A 20,775-nucleotide genomic window follows, 5' to 3' on the forward strand; every position below is an offset into this window, starting at 1 on the left:
ATGAACTCTCAGTGGAAGGTAGGGAGACTTTACCAATAAAGTACTTTCAGGTTAAGGCTCGTAGACTCTACCAGTAATGTACTCCTAAGGAAAAGAAAGGTGATCCAACTAGTATTGCACTCTCCAGGAAATGATAGCGAACCTTACTAGTAATGTATTTTCAGGGAAACGATGAGGGACCATACCAGTAATGTACTGTTATGGAAAAATTATTAGACCCTACTGGTACTGCACTCTCAGGGAAAGGACAGCACTCTATCAGTAATGCATTCTCAGAGAAAAGATAGTGGACCCTACCAGTAATGCATTCTCAGGGGTATGATCGTGTGCCCTACCAATAATGCACTCTCAGGGAAAGAATATTGAACCCTACTACTGATGCACTCGTAACGGATGGTTAGTTTACCTTACTGGTAATGCACTTTCAAGGGAAAGTTAGTAGACTTTACTAGTAATGCATTCTGAGGGAAAGGATAATGGACCCCACAAGTAATGCAATCTCAGGGAAAGGATAGTGGACAATACCAGTAATGTACTTTCAGGGAAAGAATGGTGAACCCTACAAGTAATGTACTTTTAGGGAAAGGATAGTAGACTCTACTGGTAATGAACTCTCAAGATAGGATCATTAGACTCTACCAGTAATGCACTTTCAATGAGAGAATAGTGAACCCTACCAGTAATGTATTCTCAGATGAATGTTTGTAGACCCTTTTAGTAATGTACTCTCAGGAGTAGGATAGTGGACCCTAAAAATAATGAACTATTATGGAATGGATATTGGACCCTATTGATAACGCACTCCTAGGGAAATATATTGGTCCCTACCAAACTGCTCTCTCTGGTAGAGTACAACGTATCAATAATGCAATATCAGGAAAAGAATAATTGAATTTAAAAGTAGTGCACTATCTGGGAAAGGATAGTGGACCCTACCAGTAATGCACTCTCAGAGGAAAGCGAGTGGACCCTAACGGTAAAGCACTATAATGGAATAGATAGTAGACCCTACTGGTAATTCACTCTCAGGGAGTGGATAGTGTACTCTACCAGAAATGTACACTCTGGAGAAGGTTAGTATAGTATACCAGTAATGCACGCTCAGGGGAATGATAGTATCCTTTACCATTAATGCATTCTTAGGGTAAGGATAATAGACCCTTTCAGTAATGCACTCTCAAGGGTAGGATAGTAGACTCTACTTTAATGCACTTCCATAAGAAGGATATTTGACCCTAATGGTAATGCATTCTCAGGGGAAGGATAGTACACCCTAATAGTAATACATAGCAGGGGAAATATAGTCCTGTCTTTACGTAATGTACCCTCGAAGGAAGGTTAGTAGACTCTACCAGTGATGAACTCTAAGGGGAAGATTAGCAGATCCTACTGGTAAAGCAATGTCCGGGGAAGGCTATTACATTCTACCAGTAATGGGGCCTCAGGGGAAGGTTAGTAGACCCTACTGGTAACGCACTTTCGGGGAAGGTTACTAGACCTTACCAGTACAGCACTCTCAGGGGAAGTTTAGTAGACTCTACAATTAAGGCACTCTCAGGGAAAGCATAGCTGACCCTACTAGTAATGCAATCTAGGGGAAAGGATAGTGGACCCTTACAGTAATATTCTCTCAGGGAAAGAAAAGTGGACGCTTCAAGTAATGTTCTATCACGGAAAGGATAGTAGACAATACTGGTAATTCACTCTCAGGGAAAGGATAGTGGACCCTACCAGTAATGCACTCTTTGGGGAAGGTTAGTGAAGTATACTAGTAATGCAATCTCAGGGGAAGGATAGTATACCCTATCATTAGTGCATTCTTAGAACAAGGACAATAAACCCTTTTAGTAATACAATCTCAGGGAAAAGATCGAGAATCTTAACAGATATGTATTTCCATGGATAGGATTGTGGACCCTACCAGTAATATACACTTAAGGGAAGGTTAGTATACCCTTCTGGTAATACAGTCTTATGGGAAGGTAAGTAGACTACCAGTGATGTGCTCTCAACAGAAATTTAGTAGATTCTAGATGTAATGTATGGTGGGGGTAAGAGTAGCAGACCCTAGTGGTAATGCACTCTCAGGGGAAGGTTAGTAGATATTACCAGTAAAGTACACTCAGGGGAAGGCTATTAGACCCTACCAGTAATGCACTCTCCTGGAAGGTAGTGCACTCTACCAGTATGCTCTCTCATTGAAATGAATGTAGATCCAAGTAGTATTGCACTCTTAGGGAAAAGATTGTGTACCCTGCTAGTAATATATTTTCAGGGAAACGATAAGGGACCATATCGGTAATCTACTGTCAGGGAAAGATTAGTAGACCCTATTGGTGATGCACTATCAGGGAAAGGATAGTGGACCCTCGTAGTAACGCACTCACAGGGGAAAGTTAGTAGACTCTACCAATAATGAATTCTCAGAGAAATGATAGTAGAACCTACTGATAACACACTTTCCGGAAAAGGATATTGAATACTATCAGCAATGCACTCCTATGGAAAGATTAGTAGAACCTACTGGTAATGCACTCTCAATGTAAGGTTATTAGACTCTACCAGTAATGCACTCTCAGGGAGATAGTGAACCTTAGCAGTAGTGGATTCTCATAGGAAGGTTAGTAGACCCTTTTGGTAATGTACTCTCAGGGGTAGGATAGTGGAATCTACATGTAATATACTCTCAAGGGTAGGATAGTGGAACCTACATGTAATATACTCTCAAGGGTAGGATAGTGGAACCTACATGTAATATACTCTCAGGGGTAGGATAGTGGAACCTACATGTAATATACTCTCAGGGGTAGGATAGTGGAACCTACATGTAATATACTCTCAGGGGTAGGATAGTGGAACCTACATGTAATATACTCTCAGGGGTAGGATAGTGGAACCTACATGTAATATACTCTCAGGGGTAGGATAGTGGAACCTACATGTAATATACTCTCAGGGGTAGGATAGTGGAACCTACATGCAATATACTTTCAGGGGTAGGATAGTGGAACCTACGTGTAGTATACTCTCAGGGGTAGGATAGTGGAACCTACATGTAATATACTCTCAGGGGTAGGATAGTGGAACCTACATGTAATATACTCTCAAGGGTAGGATAGTGGAACCTACATGTAGTATACTCTCAGAGGTAGGATAGTGGAACCTACATGTAGTATACTCTCAGGGGTAGGATAGTGGAACCTACATGCAATTTACCCTCAGGGGTAGGATAGTGGAACCTACATGTAATATACTCTCAGGGGTAGGATAGTGGAACCTACATGTAGTATACTCTCAAGGGTAGGATAGTGGAACCTACATGTAATATACTCTCAGGGGTAGGATAGTGGAACCTACATGTAATATACTCTCAGGGGTAGGATAGTGGAACCTACATGTAATATACTCTCAGGGGTAGGATAGTGGAACCTACATGTAGTATACTCTCAGGGGTAGGATAGTGGAACCTACATGTAATATACTTTCAGGGGTAGGATAGTGGAACCTACGTGTAATATACTCTCAGGGGTAGGATAGTGGAACCTACGTGTAGTATACTCTCAGGGGTAGGATAGTGGAACCTACATGTAGTATACTCTCAGGGGTAGGATAGTGGAACCTAGAAATGATGAATTTTTACGGAAAGGATATTAGACCGCATTAATAACGCACTCTCAGGGAAATATACGGGACCCGACCAAAGTGCTCTCTCAGGTAAAGGAGAGTGCACCGTACCAATGATGCAATCTCAGGGAATAGATACTTGATCAAAACAAATGCACTGTCTGGGAAAGGTAAGTGAACTCTACCAGTAATGAACCCTCAGGGAAATTTTAGTAGACCTTACAGTTAATAAAGTCTCAGGTGAAGGACAGTAGACCATACAGATAATGCACTCTCTTAGGAAGGTTAGAGGACTATACCAGTGATGCAGTCTCACAGGACAGATAGTAGATCCTAATATTAGTGCGTTCACAGGGTAAGGATAATAGACCCTTTCAGTAATGCACTCTCAGGGGTAGGATAGTAGACTCTACTAGGAATGTAATCACAAGGGAAGGATAGTACACACTAATGGTAATACACTCTCAGGGGAAGGATAGTACACACTAATGGTAATACACTCTCAGGGGAAGGATAGTACACACTAACGGTAATACGCTCTCAGGGGAAGGATAGTACACACTAATGGTAATACACTCTCAGGGGAAGGATAGTACACACTAATGGTAATACACTCTCAGGGGAAGGATAGTACACACTAATGGTAATACACTCTCAGGGGTAGGATAGTACACACTAATGGTAATACACTCTCAGGGGAAGGATAGTACACACTAATGGTAATACACTCTCAGGGGAAGGATAGTACACACTAATGGTAATACATTCTCAGGGGATGTATAGCACTCTCTAACGTAATGCACCCTTGGGGTAAGGTTAGTCAACGATACCTGTAATGAACTCTAAGGGGAAGGTTAGCAGAACCTGCTGGTACCGCACTCTCAGGAGAAGGTTACTAGACCCTACCAGTAAAGTGCTCTCAGCGGAAGGTTACTAGACCCTACCAGTAAAGCACTCTCAGGGGAAGGTTACAAGACCCTACTGGTAACGCACTCTCAGGGGAAGGTTACTAGACCTTACCGGTAAAGCACTCTCAGGGGAAGGTTACTAGACCCTACTGGTAACGCACTCTCAGGGGAAGGTTACTAGACCCTACCAGTAAAGCACTCTCAGGGGAAGGTTAGTAGGCTCTACCATTAATACTCTCTGAGGGAAAAGATACTTGACCCTACAAGTAAAGCTAGCTCCGGGAAAGGAGAGTGAACCCTTACAGTAAGATTCTACTCAGGGAAAGAATAGTGGACGCTACCAGTAATGACCTATCAAGGAAATGTTAGTAGACTCTACTGTTAATGCACTTTCAGGTAAGGATAGTGGACGCTACGAGTAATACACTCCTAGGGGAAGGTTAGTAGACCTTACCGGTAATGCACTCTTAAGGTAAGGTTAGTAAACTCTACCAGTAAGGCGCTCTCAGGGAGATGATAGTGAATCCTAACATTAATGTCCTCTCACGAAAAGGATAGTGGACCCTACCAGTAATGTAACCTCACAAGTAGGTTGGCATACCATTCTGGTAATGCAGTCTCAGGGGAAGGGAAGTAGACTCTACCAGTGATCTACTCTTAGGAGAAAGTTAGTAGATTCTAAATGTGATGTACTCTGGGAGTTAGGTTAGTAGACCCTAGTGGTAATACATTCTCAGGGGAAGAGCGGTACACTGTATCATAAAACATTCTCAGAGAATGGATAATGGACCCTACCGGTGATGCACTGTCTGGGGTATAGGATCGTGGGCCATACCAATAATGCACTGTCAGCTAAAGGATATTGGACCCTACCAATATTGCATTCTCAGGGAAATGACAGTGGACCTTACCAGTAATGCACTTTTAGGGAAAGGTAAGTGGAAACAACCTGTTATGTACTATTAGGTTCTAGATAGAAGACCTTAATGGCAATTCACTCTAAGGCAGAGGATAGGAGAATCTACCAGTAATGCACACTCTGGGAAGGTTAGTAGAGTATACCATGAATGCACACTCAGGGGAATGATAGTATACCATACCATTAATGCATTCTTAGAGAAAGGATAATAGAACGCTTTAGTAATACATTCTCAAGGGAAATATATCATTCTCTAACGTAATGCATTCTCGGTGTAAGGTCAGTAGACTCTACCAGCAATGAATTATCAAGGGAAAGTTAGCAGATTGTACTCGCATCGAAATCTTAGGAAATGGTTATAAGACTCTACCTGTAATGTACTCTCAGGGGAAGGTCAGTAGGCCCTACTGGTAACGCATTCTCAGGGGAAGGCTACAAGACCCTACCAGTAAAGTACTCTCAGGGGAAGGTTAGTTGACTGTGCCAGTGATACATTGTCAGGGAAAAGATAGTTGACCTTACAAATTCTACAATCTCCTGGAAAGGAGATCGAACCCTTACAGTAATATTCTATCAGGGAAACAATAGTGGACGCTACCAGTGATGATCTATCACGGAAATGATAGTAGATCCTACTGTTAATGCACTTTCAGGTAAGGATAGTGGACGCTACGAGTAATGCCCTCTTAGGGGAAGGTTAGTAGACCTTACGGATAATGCACTCTCAAGGTGCACTCTGAGGTTTAAGTAATAGACCCTAGTGATGATACATTCTCAGGGAAAGAGTAGTACACTGTATCATAATGAATTTTCAGAGAAAAGATAGTGGACCCTACAAGAAATGTACTCTCAGGAGTAGGATCGTGGACCATACCAATAATGCACTCGCAGCTAAAGGATATTGGACCCTACCAATATTTTCAGGGAAAGGTAAGTGGAACCAACCGGTTATGTACTATCAGGGACTAGATAGAAGACCCTACTGGTAATTCACTCTCAGGAAAAGGATAGTGGATTCTACCAATAATGTAATCTCTGAGGAAGGATAGTCGAGTATATCAGTAATGCACGCTCAGGGGATGGATAGTATACCTTACCATTAATGCATTCTTAGGGCAAGGATGATAGACCCTATTAGTAATGCACTCTCAGGGGTAGGATAGTAGCCTTTACTTTAATGTACTCTCATGGAAAGGATATTCCACTCCATCGGTAATGCATTCTCAGGGGAAGGATAGTACAACCTAATGGTAAGATATCCTCAGGGAAAATATATTACTCTCTAACGTAATGCACCCTTAGGGGGAGGTTAGTAGACTCGACCAGTAATGAACTCTCAGGGGAAGGTTACTAGACCTTACTAGTACCGCACTCTCAGGGGAAGCTTATAAGACTCTACCAGTGATGTACTCTCAGGGGAAGGTTAGTAGGCTCTACCAGTAAAGCACTCTCAGGGGAAGGTTAGTAGGCTCTACCATTAATACTCTCTGAGGGAAAAGATACTTGACCCTACAGGTAAAGCAACCTCCAGGAAAGGAGAGTGAACCCTTACAGTAAGATTCTACTCAGGGAAAGAATAGTGGACGCTACCAGTAATGTCCTATCAAGGAAATGATAGTAGACTCTACTGTTAATGCACTTTCAGGTAAGGATAGTGGACGCTACGAGTAATACACTCCTAGGGGAAGGTTAGTAGACCTTACCGGTAATGCACTCTTAAGGTAAGGTTAGTAAACTCTACCAGTAATGCGCTCTCAGGGAGATGATAGTGAATCCTAACATTAATGTCCTCTCACGAAAAGGATAGTGGACCCTACCAGTAATGTAACCTCACAAGTAGGTTGGCATACCATTCTGGTAATGCAGTCTCAGGGGTAGGGAAGTAGACTCTACCAGTGATCTACTCTTAGGAGAAAGTTAGTAGATTCTAAATGTGATGTACTCTGGGAGTTAGGTTAGTAGACCCTAGTGGTAATACATTCTCAGGGGAAGAGCGGTACACTGTATCATAAAGCATTCTCAGGGAATGGATAATGGACCCTACCAGCAATGTATTCTTAGTGGTAGGATAGTAGACTTTACTAGTACAGTTCTCTCCGGGGAAGAATTGTAGAGTATAGCAGCAATGCACGATTAGTGGAAGGATAGTATACTCTACCATTAATGCATTGTTAGGATAATGATAATAGACCTCTTTAGTAATGCACTCTCAGGGTAGGATAGTAGACTACTTTTAGAAGGGGAAGGTTAGTTGACTGTACCAGTGGTGAACTCTACAGGGAAGGTTAGCATATCTTACTGGTAACGCAATCTACGGGGAAGTACTCTTACCAGTACTCTTACAGGAAAGTTAGTAGACCCTACTGGTAACACACTCTGAGTTGAAGGTTACTAGACCCTACCAGTAAAGTACTCTCAGGGGAAGGTTAGTGGACTCTACCATTAATGCACTCTTAGTGAAATAATAGCTGACCTTACTAGTAATGCAATCTCCGGGTAAGGATATTGGACCCGTACAGTAATATTTTCTCAGGAAATGAATATTGGACGCTACAAGTAAGGTTCTATCACGGAAAGCATATTAGACCATGCTGGTAATGCATTCTTGGAAAGGATAGTGGACTCTACTAGTGATGCATTCTTAGGGGAAGATTAGTAGACCCTACTGGTAATGCACTCTCAAGGTAAGGTACTTAAACTCCAAGAGTAATGCACTCTCAGGAAGAGGAACGTGAACCTTAACATTAATGAACTCTCATGGAAGGGATAGTGGATCCTACTTGTATTATACCCTCAGAAGGTTATTCTACGCTTCTGGTAATGCAGTCTCAGGGGACATTAAGTAGACTCTACCAGTGATGTACTCTCAGGAGAAAGTTAGCAGATGATTAATGTAATGCACTCTCGAGGTGAGGGTACCCAAGTGGTAATACACTGTCAGGCGTAGAATAGTACACTCTATCGTAATGCAGTCTCAGGGGAAGAATACTGGACTTTACCGGTAAAGTACTCTCAGGGAAGGCTTGTAGACTCTACCAGTAATGTACTCTCAGGAAAACGAGAGTTGATCTATCTAGTATTGCATTCTCCAGGAAATAATAGTGGACTCTCCCACTAATGTATTTTCAGGGAAAAGATAAGGGACTATACCAGTTATGTACTATTATGGAAAGATTAGTAGACCCTACTTGTAATGCACTCTCATAGAAAGGATAGTGAACTCTCCTAGTAAAGCACTCTCAGGGCAAGATTAGTAGACTCTACAGGTAATGTACTCTAATAGGAAAGATAGTTGACCCTATGAGTAATGCACTCTCAGAAGAAGGTTAGCAGACTATACCATTCATACATTCTCAGGAAAAGATGGTAGACCCTACTGGTATTGCGCTCTCTGGGAAAGAATAATGACACTATCGATAATTTACTTGTAGGGTCAGGTTAGTAGAACCTACTGGTAATGCACTCTCAGGTAGATGATAGTGTACCCTACCAGTAATGTACTCTCAGGGGAAGGTCAGTAGACCCTTCTAGTAATGCACTCTCAGGGGTAAGATAGGGGACCCTAACAATAATGAACACATATGGAAAGGATATTGGACCCTACTTATAATGCACTTATAGGAAAAGGATAGCGGACCCAACCAAACTGTTCTCTCAGGAAAAGGAGAGTCCCTCGTACCAATAATGCAATCTCAGGGAAAGAATAGTGAACTCTAATTGTAATGCACACTCTCGGAAAGGATAGGGGACAACCAGTGATGTATCGCAGGGAAAATAAAGTGGACCCTCCTGTTAATGTGCTATCATGGAATAGATAGTAGACCCTATTGGTAATGCACTCTCAGGGAAAGGATATTAAACCCTACCAGTAACGCAGTCTCAGGGGAAGATTAGTGGACCGTACTGTTAATAAAGTCTCAGGTGAAGGACAGTAGACCATACTGATAATGTACTCTCTCGGGAAGGTTAGAGGACTATATCAGTAATGAACTCTCGGGAAGGATGGTAGATCCTACTATTAGTGTATTCACATTGTAAGGATAATAGACCATTTTAGTAACGCATTTGCATGAGTATGATAGTAGACTCTACTAGCAATATAATCTCAGGGGAAGGATATTGGACTTCACTGGTAATGCACTCTTAAGGGAAGAATAGTATTCTCGACCAGTGATGAACTCTACGGGGAATGTTAGCATATCCTACAGGTACAGCATTCTTAGAAGACGGTTATTAGACTCTACCAGTAATGGACTCTCAGGGGAAAGTTAGTAGACCCTACTGGTAACACACTCAGTTCAAGGTTGCTAGACCCTACCAGTAATGGACTCTCAGGGGAAGGTTAGTAGACTCTACCATTAATGCACTCTCAGGGAAATGATAGTTAACCATACCAGCAATGAATCTCAGGGAAAGGAGAGTGGGCACCTAACAGTGATATTCTCTTAGGGAAACAATAGTGGACGCTACCAGTAATGTTCTATCATGGAAAGGATAGTAGACCCTACTGGTAATGCACTCTCAGGGAAATGATAGTGAGCCCTACCAATAATGTGTTTTCAGGGAAAGGTAAGTGGACCGAACGGGTAATGTGCTATCAGGGAATAGACAAAAGACCCTACTGGTATTTCACTCCCAGGGAAAGATAGTGGACCCTGCTAGTAATGCACTATCTGGGGACGGTTGGTAGAATATACCAGAAATGCACTCTCAAGGGAAGGATAGTACACCCTACCATTAGCGCATTCTTAGGGTAAGGATAGATACCCTTTTAGTAATACACTCTCAGGGGTAGGATAGTAGACTCTGAAATAATGTACTCTCATGGGAAGGATACTGGACCCTATTGGTAGAGCACTCTCAGGGGAAATGTAGTACTCTCTAACGTAATGCATCATCGGGGGAAGGTTAGCAGACTACTAGTAATGAACTCTAAAAGGAATATTGACAAATCCTATTGGTAACGCACTCTCAGGGTTATGAGACCTTACCAGTAAAGCACTCTCAGAAGGTTAGTAGACTCTACCATTAATGCACTCTCAGGGAAAGGATAGTTGGCCCTACTTGTAGTACAATCTCCAGGAAAGGATAGTGGTACATAATGATAATATTCTCTCAGGGAAAGAGTAGTGGACACTAACAGTTATTTTCTGTCACGGAAAGGATAGTAGACCCGACTGGTAATGTTCTCTCAGGGAAAGGATAGTGGATTCTACCAGTAATATATTCTCAGGGGAGAGTTAGTATACACTTCTGGTAATGTAGGCTCAAGTGAAGGTAAGTAGACTCTAGCAGTGATGTACTCTTATTAGAAAGTTAGTAGATTCTATATGTAATGTACTCTTTGGGTAAGGGTATTAGATCTTAGTGGTAATACACTCTCAGGGAAAGAACAGTACACTCTATCGTAATGCACTCTCAAGGAAGGTTAATAGACTTTACCAGTAAAGTACTCTCAGGGGAAGGCTATTAGACTATCAATAATCACTCTCCTAGAAGGTTAGTAGACTCTACCAGTAATGCACTCTCAGGGTAATGAGAGTTGACCCAGCTAGTATTGCACTCTCCGGGAAATGATAGTGGACCCTAACAGTAATGTATTTTCAGGGAAACGAAAAGGGACCATTCCAGTAATGTACTGTCATGGAAAGATTAGTAGACCCAACTAGTAATGCAGTCTCAGGGGAAGGTTCGCAGTCTTTAACAGGTATTCACTCTCATAGGAAGGTTAGTAATTCACTCTCAGGGAAATGTTTGTAAATTCAACCAGGAATGCATTCTCAGGGGAAGGTTAGTAGACTTTGCTAGTAATGTCTTCTCAGGGAAAGAATAATGGGCCCTACAAGTAATGTACTCTTAGGGAAAGGATAGTGGCCCCTTCCAGTAATGTACGCTCAGGGAAAGAATAGTGAACCCTACCACTAATATACTATCAGGGAAAGGATAGTAGACCCTACTGGTAATGCACTCTCTGGGAAAGGATAGTGGACACTACCAGCAATGCACTCGTAGGGGAAAATTAGTGGGCCCTACAGATAATGCACTCACAAAAAAAGGATATTAGACTCTACCTATAATGCACTCTCTAAGGGAAGGATAGTGAACCCTACCAGTAATGTACTCTCAGGGAAAGGATAGTGAACCCTACCAGTAATGTACTCTCAGGGGAAGGATAGTGAACCCTAACAGTAATGTACTCTCAGGGGAAGGATAGTGAACCCTACCAGTAATGTACTCTCAGGGGAAGGATAGTGAACCCTACCAGTAATGTACTCTCAGGGGAAGGATAGTGAACCCTACCAGTAATGTACTCTCAGGGGAAGGATAGTGAACCCTACCAGTAATGTACTCTCAGGGAAAGGATAGTGAACCCTACCAGTAATGTACTCTCAGGGAAAGGATAGTGAACCCTACCAGTAATGTACTCTCAGGGGAAGGATAGTGAACCCTACCGGTAATGTACTCTCAGGGGAAGGATAGTGAGCCCTACCAGTAATGTACTCTCAGGGGAAGGATAGTGAACCCTACCAGTAATGTACTCTCAGGGGAAGGTTGGGAAACTCCTCTAGTAATGCATTCTCAGGGGAATGTTGTAGACTACCTGTAATGAAGGATAGTGAACTTTACTGGTAATGCATTCTTAAAGTAAGGAAAGTAGACACTACTGGTAATGCATTCTTAAATGAAGGAAAGTAGACCCTACTGGTAATGCACTCTTAAAGGAAGGAAAGTAGACACTACTGGTAATGCATTCTTAAATGAAGGAAAGTAGACACTACTGGTAATGCATTCTTAAATGAAGGAAAGTAGACACTACTGGTAATGCATTCTTAAATGAAGGAAAGTAGACCCTACTGGTAATGCATTCTTAAATGAAGGAAAGTAGACCCTACTGGTAATGCATTTTTAAATGAAGGAAAGTAGACCCTACTGGTAATGCACTCTTAAATGAAGGAAAGTAGACCCTACTGGTAATGCACTCTTAAATGAAGGAAAGTAGACCCTACTGGTAATGCACTCTTAAATGAAGGAAAGTAGATCCTACTGGTAATGCACTCTTAAAGGAAGAAAAGTAGACCCTACTGGTAATGCACTCTTAAAGGAAGGAAAGTAGACACTACTGGTAATGCACACTTAAATGAAGGAAAGTAGATCCTACTGGTAATGCACTCTGAAAGGAAGGAAAGTAGACCCTACTGGTAATGCACTCTGAAAGGAAGGAAAGTAGACCCTACTGGTAATGCACTCTGAAAGGAAGGAAAGTAGACCCTACTGGTAATGCACTCTGAAAGGAAGGAAAGTAGACCCTACCGGTAATGCACTCTGGAAGGAAGGAAAGTAGACCCTACTGGTAATGCACTCTAAAAGGAAGGAAAGTAGACCCTACTGGTAATGCACTCTGAAAGGAAGGAAAGTAGACCCTACTGGTAATGCACTCTGAAAGGAATGATAGAAGATGTTACTAGTAATGCACCATGAGGAAAAGAAATGTGGCCCCTAGTATTAATGCACTCTCAAGGAAAGGACAGTGGGCCCTACTAATAATGCAATCTCAGGGGAAGGATAGTTGATCCTAATGGTAATGCACTCTCATGGGAAGGATAGTAGACTCTAACAGTATTGCACTCTCAGGGAAAGATTCGTAAACTCTACCCGTAATGCACTCACAGGGGGGTAAGGCAGTAGACCCTAACATAAATGAATTCTAAGGGGAAGGATAGTAGACGCTACTGGTAATGCACTCACAAGGGGAGGACAGAAGTACTTACTAGTAAGACATTCTCAGAGGAATGATAGTAAAGTCTACCAGTAATGCATTCTCAGAGAAAGGATATTGGACCCTACCCATAATGAAGTGTCAGAAGAAGGATAGTAGATCCTACTAGTAATGCACTCTCAGGGGAAGGTGAGTAGAACCTACTGATAATGCCCTCTCAGGGGAAAGACAGTACACTCTATCAAAATGGACTGTCAGGGGAAGGTTAGTAGATAATACCAATAATGAACTAACAGGAAAAGGTTAGTAGACCGAACTGATAATGTACCCTCATGGGAAGGATAGCAGACCGTACTAGTAATACACTCTCAGGGAAGGATTGAAGACCCTACCAGTAATGCAATCTTATTTGAAGGTTAGTGGACTCTACGAGTAATGAACTCTCAGGGGAAGGTGAGTAGAACCTACTGGTAATGTAGCCTCTGGGTAAGTTTTTCTCAGACTCTACCAGTAATGTACTCTCAGGGAAAAGACAGTGGACTCTACCACTAATGCACTTTCATTGGATGGATTGTAGACCCTGATAGTAATGCACTCTCAGGGGAAGATCAGACCACCAGTAATGCACTCTCAGTATACCCTATTGGCGATGCATTCTCAGGGGAAGGTTAAAAGACCCTGAGCCACTATCAAAGGAATGATAGTAGACACTACCAGTAATGTATTCTCAGGGAAAGGATAGTGGACCCGAAAACTAATGCTCTCTAAGGGGAAGGATACTAGATCCTACTAGTAATGCACTGTTACGGGAAGGATAATAGACCCTACTGGTAATGCACTCTAGAGGAAGGATAGTAGATCCTACTAGTAATGTCCTCTCAAGGGAAGGTCATTAAACTCTACCATTTACGCACTCTCATTGGAATGTTAGTGGACAATACCAGTAATGCACTATCTGGGAAAGGTCTGTAGACTCTACCAGTAATACCATCTTAAGGAAAGGTTTGTAGACCATACCAGTAATGCATTCTCAGTGGATGGATGGGAGACCAGTCTGGGAATGCACTCTTAGGGGAACGAAGGGACACTTTACCAGTAATGTACTCTCAGGGGAAGGATAGTTGATCCGACTGATAATGCACTCTCAGGGGAAGGAAAGTAGACCTTACTGGTAATGCAATCTTGGGGACAGGACAGTAGACTCTAAGAGTAATGCACTCTCAGGGGAAGGTTAGTAGAATCTGCTGGTAATGTTATCTCAGGGGAAGGTTTTTAACAGTACCAGTAATGTAATCTCAGGGAAAAGAAAGTGGACCCTACCAGTAATGCAGTTCTATTGAAACGTTAGCAGACCCTAACAGTAATGCACTTTCAGATGAAGGTTAGTAGACTCTCCCAGTAACGCACTCTCAGGGGAACGTTAGTTCACCCTACGAATAATCAACTCTCAGGGAAAAGTTAGTAGACCCTACTGGTAATGCATTCTCAGGGGAAGATTACAAAATTCTACCTGTATTGCACTCTCAGGGGAAAGATAGTAGAACCTAACAATAATGCATATTCAAGGGAAGAATATTAGACCTCTCTGGTAATACAGTCCGTGAGGAAAGAGAGTAGGCCTAAGAAGGAATGTACTCTGAGGGGAAAGATATTGGACCCTTCTGGTAATACATTCTCAGGCGATGATAGTAGACCCTACTGGAAATGCACTTTCAGGGAAAGGATAGAAGACCCTGCTAGTAAACCACTATCAGAGGAACGGCAGTATACTCTACCAGTAATGCACTCTCACTGAAAGGATAGTAGACCCTACCAGTAATACATTCTCAGGGGAAGGTTAGAAGACTTTAGCACTAATGCACTCTCAGGGGATAGTTAATAGACCCTACTGGTAATGCGCTCTCAAGGGAAAGCTAGTAGACTTTACTGTTAATGTACTCTCAGGAAAAGGATGGTTAATCCTTTCAGAAATACACTCTCTGGGGAGGGATTGTAGACCCTACCATAATGCACTCTCAGTTGAAGGAGAAAAGGCCCCAGCAGTAATACACTCTCTTCGAAAGGATAAAAGGCCATAGCAGTAATGCATTGTCAGGGAAAGGGTAGTGGACCATACGAGTAATGTACTCTCAGGTGAAGGAAGGTCGAACCGACCAGTAATGTACTCTTAGGGAAAGGAAGGTCGAACCGACCAGTAATGCACTCTCATGGAAAGGACAGTGAACCTTACCAGTAATATACTCTCAGGGAAGGGATAGTGAACCTACCAGTATTGTACTCCCAGTGTACCATACTGGTAATGCATTCTCAGGGGAAGGATAGAGGACCCTACCAGTAAACCGCTATCATAGGAATGGTAGACTCTACCAGTAATGTACTCTCCGGGAAAGGATTGTGAACCTTACTAGGATTGCAATCATATGGAAAGGATAGTGGACCCAGCCAGTAACGCACTCTCTGGGAAAGGATAGTGAACCCTACAAGTAATGCACTCTATGGGGGAGGATAATAGACCCTACTAATGATGCACTCTCACGGCAAGGACAATAGACCCTACTGGTAATGTACTGTCGGAGAAAAGATAGCACACTCTACAGTAATGCACTCTCATGTTCACGGGAAAGTTAGTAGACTCTACCAGTAACACACTCTCAGTGGAATAATGGTAGACCCTAACAGTAATTCACCCACAGGGAAAGAAGAGTAGACCCTACTAGTAATACTTTCTAGGGGAAGGATGGTAGATCCAGCCAGTAGAGCCCTCTCAAGGGAAGGTTATGAAACTCTAACACTGATGCACTTTCATTGGAAGATTAGTGGACAATACCAGTAATGCAATCTTAGGGGTATGCTAGTACACCCTACGGGTATTGCACTCTCACGGAAAGGTTTTTAGTCTCTTTCAGTAATGTACTCTTAAAGGAAGGACACTAGACCCGAGAAGTGATTCATTCTCAGAGGAAGGATAGTAGACCAATCTGGTAATGCATTCTTAGGAGAAGGATAATAAACTCTACCAGTAATTTACTCTCGGGGAAAGGATAGTTGACCTTACTGATAATGCACTCTCAGGGAAAGGAAAGTAGACCCACTGGTAATGCACTCTTAGGGGAAGGAGAGTAGACCCTGCTGGTAACGCACTCTCAGAAGAGGGATAGTAGACTCTACCAGTAATGCATCTTCAGAGAAAGAAGAGTAGACTCTACCTGTATTGTATTATCAAGGAAAAGACAGTGGACCCTACCAATAATATTGCACTCTTAGGGGAAGGAGAATAGACTCTACTGGTAATGTCCTCTCAGGGGAAGGGTAGTGGACTCTTCCAGTAATGCACTTTCAGGTAAACGATAGTGAAACCTACCAGTAATGCACTCTAAGGGGAAGGATAGTAGACCCTGGTGGTAATGCACTCTCAGGTGAAGGATAGTAGACCTCTCTGGTAATGCCTCCTCGGGGGAAAGATAATACACTCAAACATAATTGATTGTCATGGGAAGGTCAGTAGACAATACCAAGAATATACTCACAAGGGAAGGTCAGTAGACTCAACTGGTAATACACTTTCAGGGGAATGATAGAAGACCCTGCTAGTAAGCCACTATAAGAAGAACGAAAGTAGACTCTACAAGTAATGCACTCTCTGGGAAAGGATACTGAACCCTACCAGTAATGCACTCACTGAAAGGATAGTAGACCCTACCAGTAATGCACTCTCACTGAAAGGATAGTGGACCCTACCAGTAATGCACTCTCACTGAAAGGATAGTAGACCCTGCCAGTAATGCACTCTCAGGGGAAGGTTAGTAGACCCTACGGGTAACGCGCTCTCAGGGGAAGGTTAACAGACTTCACTATTAATGTACTCTCAGGGAAAGGATGGTCGACCCTTCCATAAATGCACTTTTTGGGGAAGAAATGTAGACCCTACCAGTAATGCACTCTCAGTGGAAGATGAGAGTACCCTGGCAGTAATACACTCTCTTCAAAAGAATAATAGACCATACCAGTAATACACTGTCAGGGAAGGATAGTGGAACCTACCTGTAATGCACTCCTAGGGAAAGGCTAGTGGACCATGCGAGTAATGTACTCTCAGGGGAAGGATAGCGACCCTACCAGTAACGGACTCCCAGGAAAAAGATAGAGAACACTACCAGTAATATACTCTCAGGGAAGGGATAGTAAGCCCTACCAGTAATGCACTCTTTGGAAATGGATAGTGGACAATATCAGCTATGCACTCCCTATAAAAAGATTGTGGACTCTACCAGTAATGTACTCTCAGGGAAAAAATGGTGGATCCTATTAGTAATGCGCTATCAGGGGAAAGTTAGTAGACCTTAATGGCAATGCGCTCTCAGGGAAACGATAGTGGACTACCAGAAATATACTCTCAGATAATGGACACTGCACCCTGCCAACAATGTTATCTCAGGGAAAGGATAGTAGACCCTACTGGTAATGAACTCTCAGTGAAATAAATGACTCTTGGTAATGCGCCCTCAGGGAAAGGATAGTGGACCCTACCAGTAAAGCACTCTCAGGAAAAGGATAGCGGACTCTACCAGTAATGCACCTTCAGGGAAATGATAGTAGACCCTACCAGTAATGCAATCTTAGGGGAAGGTTAGCAGACTACCAGTAATGTACTCTCAGGGGAAGATTATTGGCTCCTACCAGAAATGTACTCTCAGGAGAAGGATAGTAGACTCTAAAGGTAATGCACTCTAAGGGAAAGGATAGTGGACCCTACCAGTAATGCACTCTCAGGGGAAGGCTAGTAGACCCTACTAGTATTGCAATCTCAAGGGAAGGTTAGTAGACCATACTGGTACTGCACTCTCATGATAAGGATAGTGGACTCTACCAGCAATGTACTCTCAGGGAAAGGATAGTGGACCCTGTCAATAATGCACTCTCATGGAGAGGATATTGGACCCTATTAGTAATGCACTCTCAGGGAAAGACTAGTAGACCCTACTGGTAATACGCTCTCAGGGAAATGTTATTAGATCCTACTTGTAGTGTACTCTCACGGAAAGTTTTGTAGACTTTACCAATAATGTACTCTCAAGGAAAGGATAGCTGACCCTACCAGTAATACACTCTCAGGGAAAGGATATTGGAAGTCACCAGCTGGATATTAGTAGGATCTACTAGTAATGAAGTCTCATGGGAAGGTTAGTAGACTCTACCAGTAATGTAATCTTAGGAGAAGGGTAGTTGACCCCGGCAGTAATATACACTTTGAGGATATACGTACCATCACTATAGTCTGGAGGCAGGAGGCGTTCGTGTTCGCTGAACGAGGCTCCCAAGAGTGGATCATTTAAGTTGTTGCAGGTGCCATCCGGGGTCCTGAAGGGGCTGAAGACGTCGCAGGATTCAGGCTTGGTTCGACGTAGTTCAGGTCCACAAAATACGTTTTGCTCGACCATTGTGAGGTCTATGCTCGTTACATACGGGGGCAACCGCGATCTGTAATGACGCAAGAAATGATCACCAGCGACAAACAGATATACAGTCATGTACTTTCGTTTCCTGTATAGATATTTTTTATCAGCCTGAGCACAGGCAAGGCAGCCTGAGGACAAGGAAGGTTAAGCTGCCAGAGGACGTGAAGACATGTTAGCCTGAGGGCAAGAGAGGTTTAGTGCCTGAGAAGAAAAATCTAGCAATCTGAAGAAAGGGAGGGTTTAGAATTCTGAAGACAGGGATGGTATAACACCCTGAGGATAGAGAACTTTTTGCACCCTGGCAATAGGGAAGGTTTAGCAACCTGAAGATAGGGAAAGTTCAGCATTCTGCTGATAAGGAAGGCTTAGTACCCTGAGGATAGGAAAGGTTTAGCACCCTGAAGCTAGAGTTTTCTTCCTTAGGATAGGGAAAATTTAGCACCCTGAAGATAAGGGATGTTTTGCGACCTGAGGATAGGGAAGGTTTACCACCCTGAACACAGGGAAAGTTTAGCTTCCTGAAGATAGGGAAGGTTTTCACCCTGAGGATAAGGAAGGTTTAGCACCATGAACATAAGGGGAGGTTTTGCAGCCTGAAGACAGGGAAGGTTTAGCATCCTGAATGTAGGGAAGGTTTAGCACCCTGAAGATTGGGAATGGTTAGGAACCTGGCTATAGGGAAGGCTTAGTACCTTGACTATAGGGAAGGTTTACCACCCTCAGGATAGGGAAGGTTTAGCACCCGGAAAAAATAGGGAGGGTTTTGAACCTTGAGAATAAGTAAGGTTTAGCACCATGAAGATAGGGGATGCTTTGCACCCTGAATATAGGAAAGGTATAGCATCCTAGAAATAGAAGAGGCTTAACACCCTGAGGATAGGAATGGATTATCACCATAAGGATAGGTAAGGTTAACTCCCTGAAGATAGGGGATGTTTTGCACCCTGAGGACAGGAAAGGTTTAGCACCCTGAGGATATGTAAAGTTTATCAACCTGAAGATTGGTATGGTTTAGCAACCTGAAGATAAGGAAGATTTAGCTTGAGGATAGGGAAGGTTTACCACCCTGAATACAGGGCAGGTTTAGCATTATTAAGTTAGGGAAGTTTAGCACTCCGAGGATCGGGAAGGTTTTGCGCACAGAAGATAGGGGAGGTTTTTCACCCTGATGATAGGGAATGTTTAGCACCCTGAGGATAGGAAAGGTTCAGCACCCTGAAGATAGTGGAGGTTTTTCACCCTCAGGACAGGGAAGTTTAGTACCCTGAAGATAGGGAAGTTTAAGGACTCTGAGGATAGGGAAGTTTATGCACATTGAGGATTGGGAAAGTTTATCACCCTGAAGATAGGGAAGGTTTAGCAACCGGAAGATAGGTAAGTTTTAGCACCCTGAAGATAGGGAAAGTTTAGCCCCTGAGGATATGGAAGGTTTAGCAACTTGAGGATAGGGAAGGTTTAGCAACTGGAAGACAGAGAAGTTTTATCCCCCTGAAGATAGGGAAGGTTTATCCCCTGATGATAAGGATGGTTGAGCACCCTGATGATAAGGATGGTTTAGCACCCTGAAGATAAGAGAGATTTTCCAAACTAAGGATTTATTATTTTTTTATTATACTTTGTCGCTGTCTCCCGCGTTTGCGAGGTAGCGCAAGGAAACAGACGAAAGAAATGGCCCAACCCACCCCCATACACATGTATATACATACGTCCACACACGCAAATATACATACCTACACAGCTTTCCATGGTTTACCCCAGACGCTTCACATGCCTTGATTCAATCCACTGACAGCACGTCAACCCCGGTATACCACATCGCTCCAATTCACTCTATTCCTTGCCCTCCTTTCACCCTCCTGCATGTTCAGGTCCCGATCACACAAAATCTTTTTCACTCCATCTTTCCACCTCCAATTTGGTCTCCCTCTTCTCCTCGTTCCCTCCACCTCCGACACATATATCCTCTTGGTCAATCTTTCCTCACTCATTCTCTCCATGTGCCCAAACCACTTCAAAACACCCTCTTCTGCTCTCTCAACCACGCTCTTTTTATTTCCACACATCTCTCTTACCCTTACGTTACTCACTCGATCAAACCACCTCACACCACACATTGTCCTCAAACATCTCATTTCCAGCACATCCATCCTC

At 42.9% G+C, this 20,775-nt stretch overlaps 1 protein-coding gene across 1 annotated transcript in view; it reads right to left on the reverse strand.

The window, feature by feature from the left end:
* LOC139760183 (chorion peroxidase-like) overlaps positions 1 to 18,643 on the reverse strand; it is a 197,163-nt gene extending 178,520 nt beyond the window's left edge. Inside the window, exon 1 of the mRNA XM_071683119.1 lies at positions 18,432 to 18,643. Coding sequence (XP_071539220.1) covers positions 18,432 to 18,606 — 175 coding nt within the window. The 5' untranslated portion in view covers positions 18,607 to 18,643. The remainder of the gene's footprint in view (positions 1 to 18,431) is intronic.
* Positions 18,644 to 20,775: the final 2,132 nt, after the last annotated feature.

The sequence above is a fragment of the Panulirus ornatus genome, chromosome 35 (assembly GCF_036320965.1).
Source record: "Panulirus ornatus isolate Po-2019 chromosome 35, ASM3632096v1, whole genome shotgun sequence".
Classification (NCBI taxonomy): Eukaryota; Metazoa; Arthropoda; class Malacostraca; order Decapoda; family Palinuridae; genus Panulirus; species Panulirus ornatus.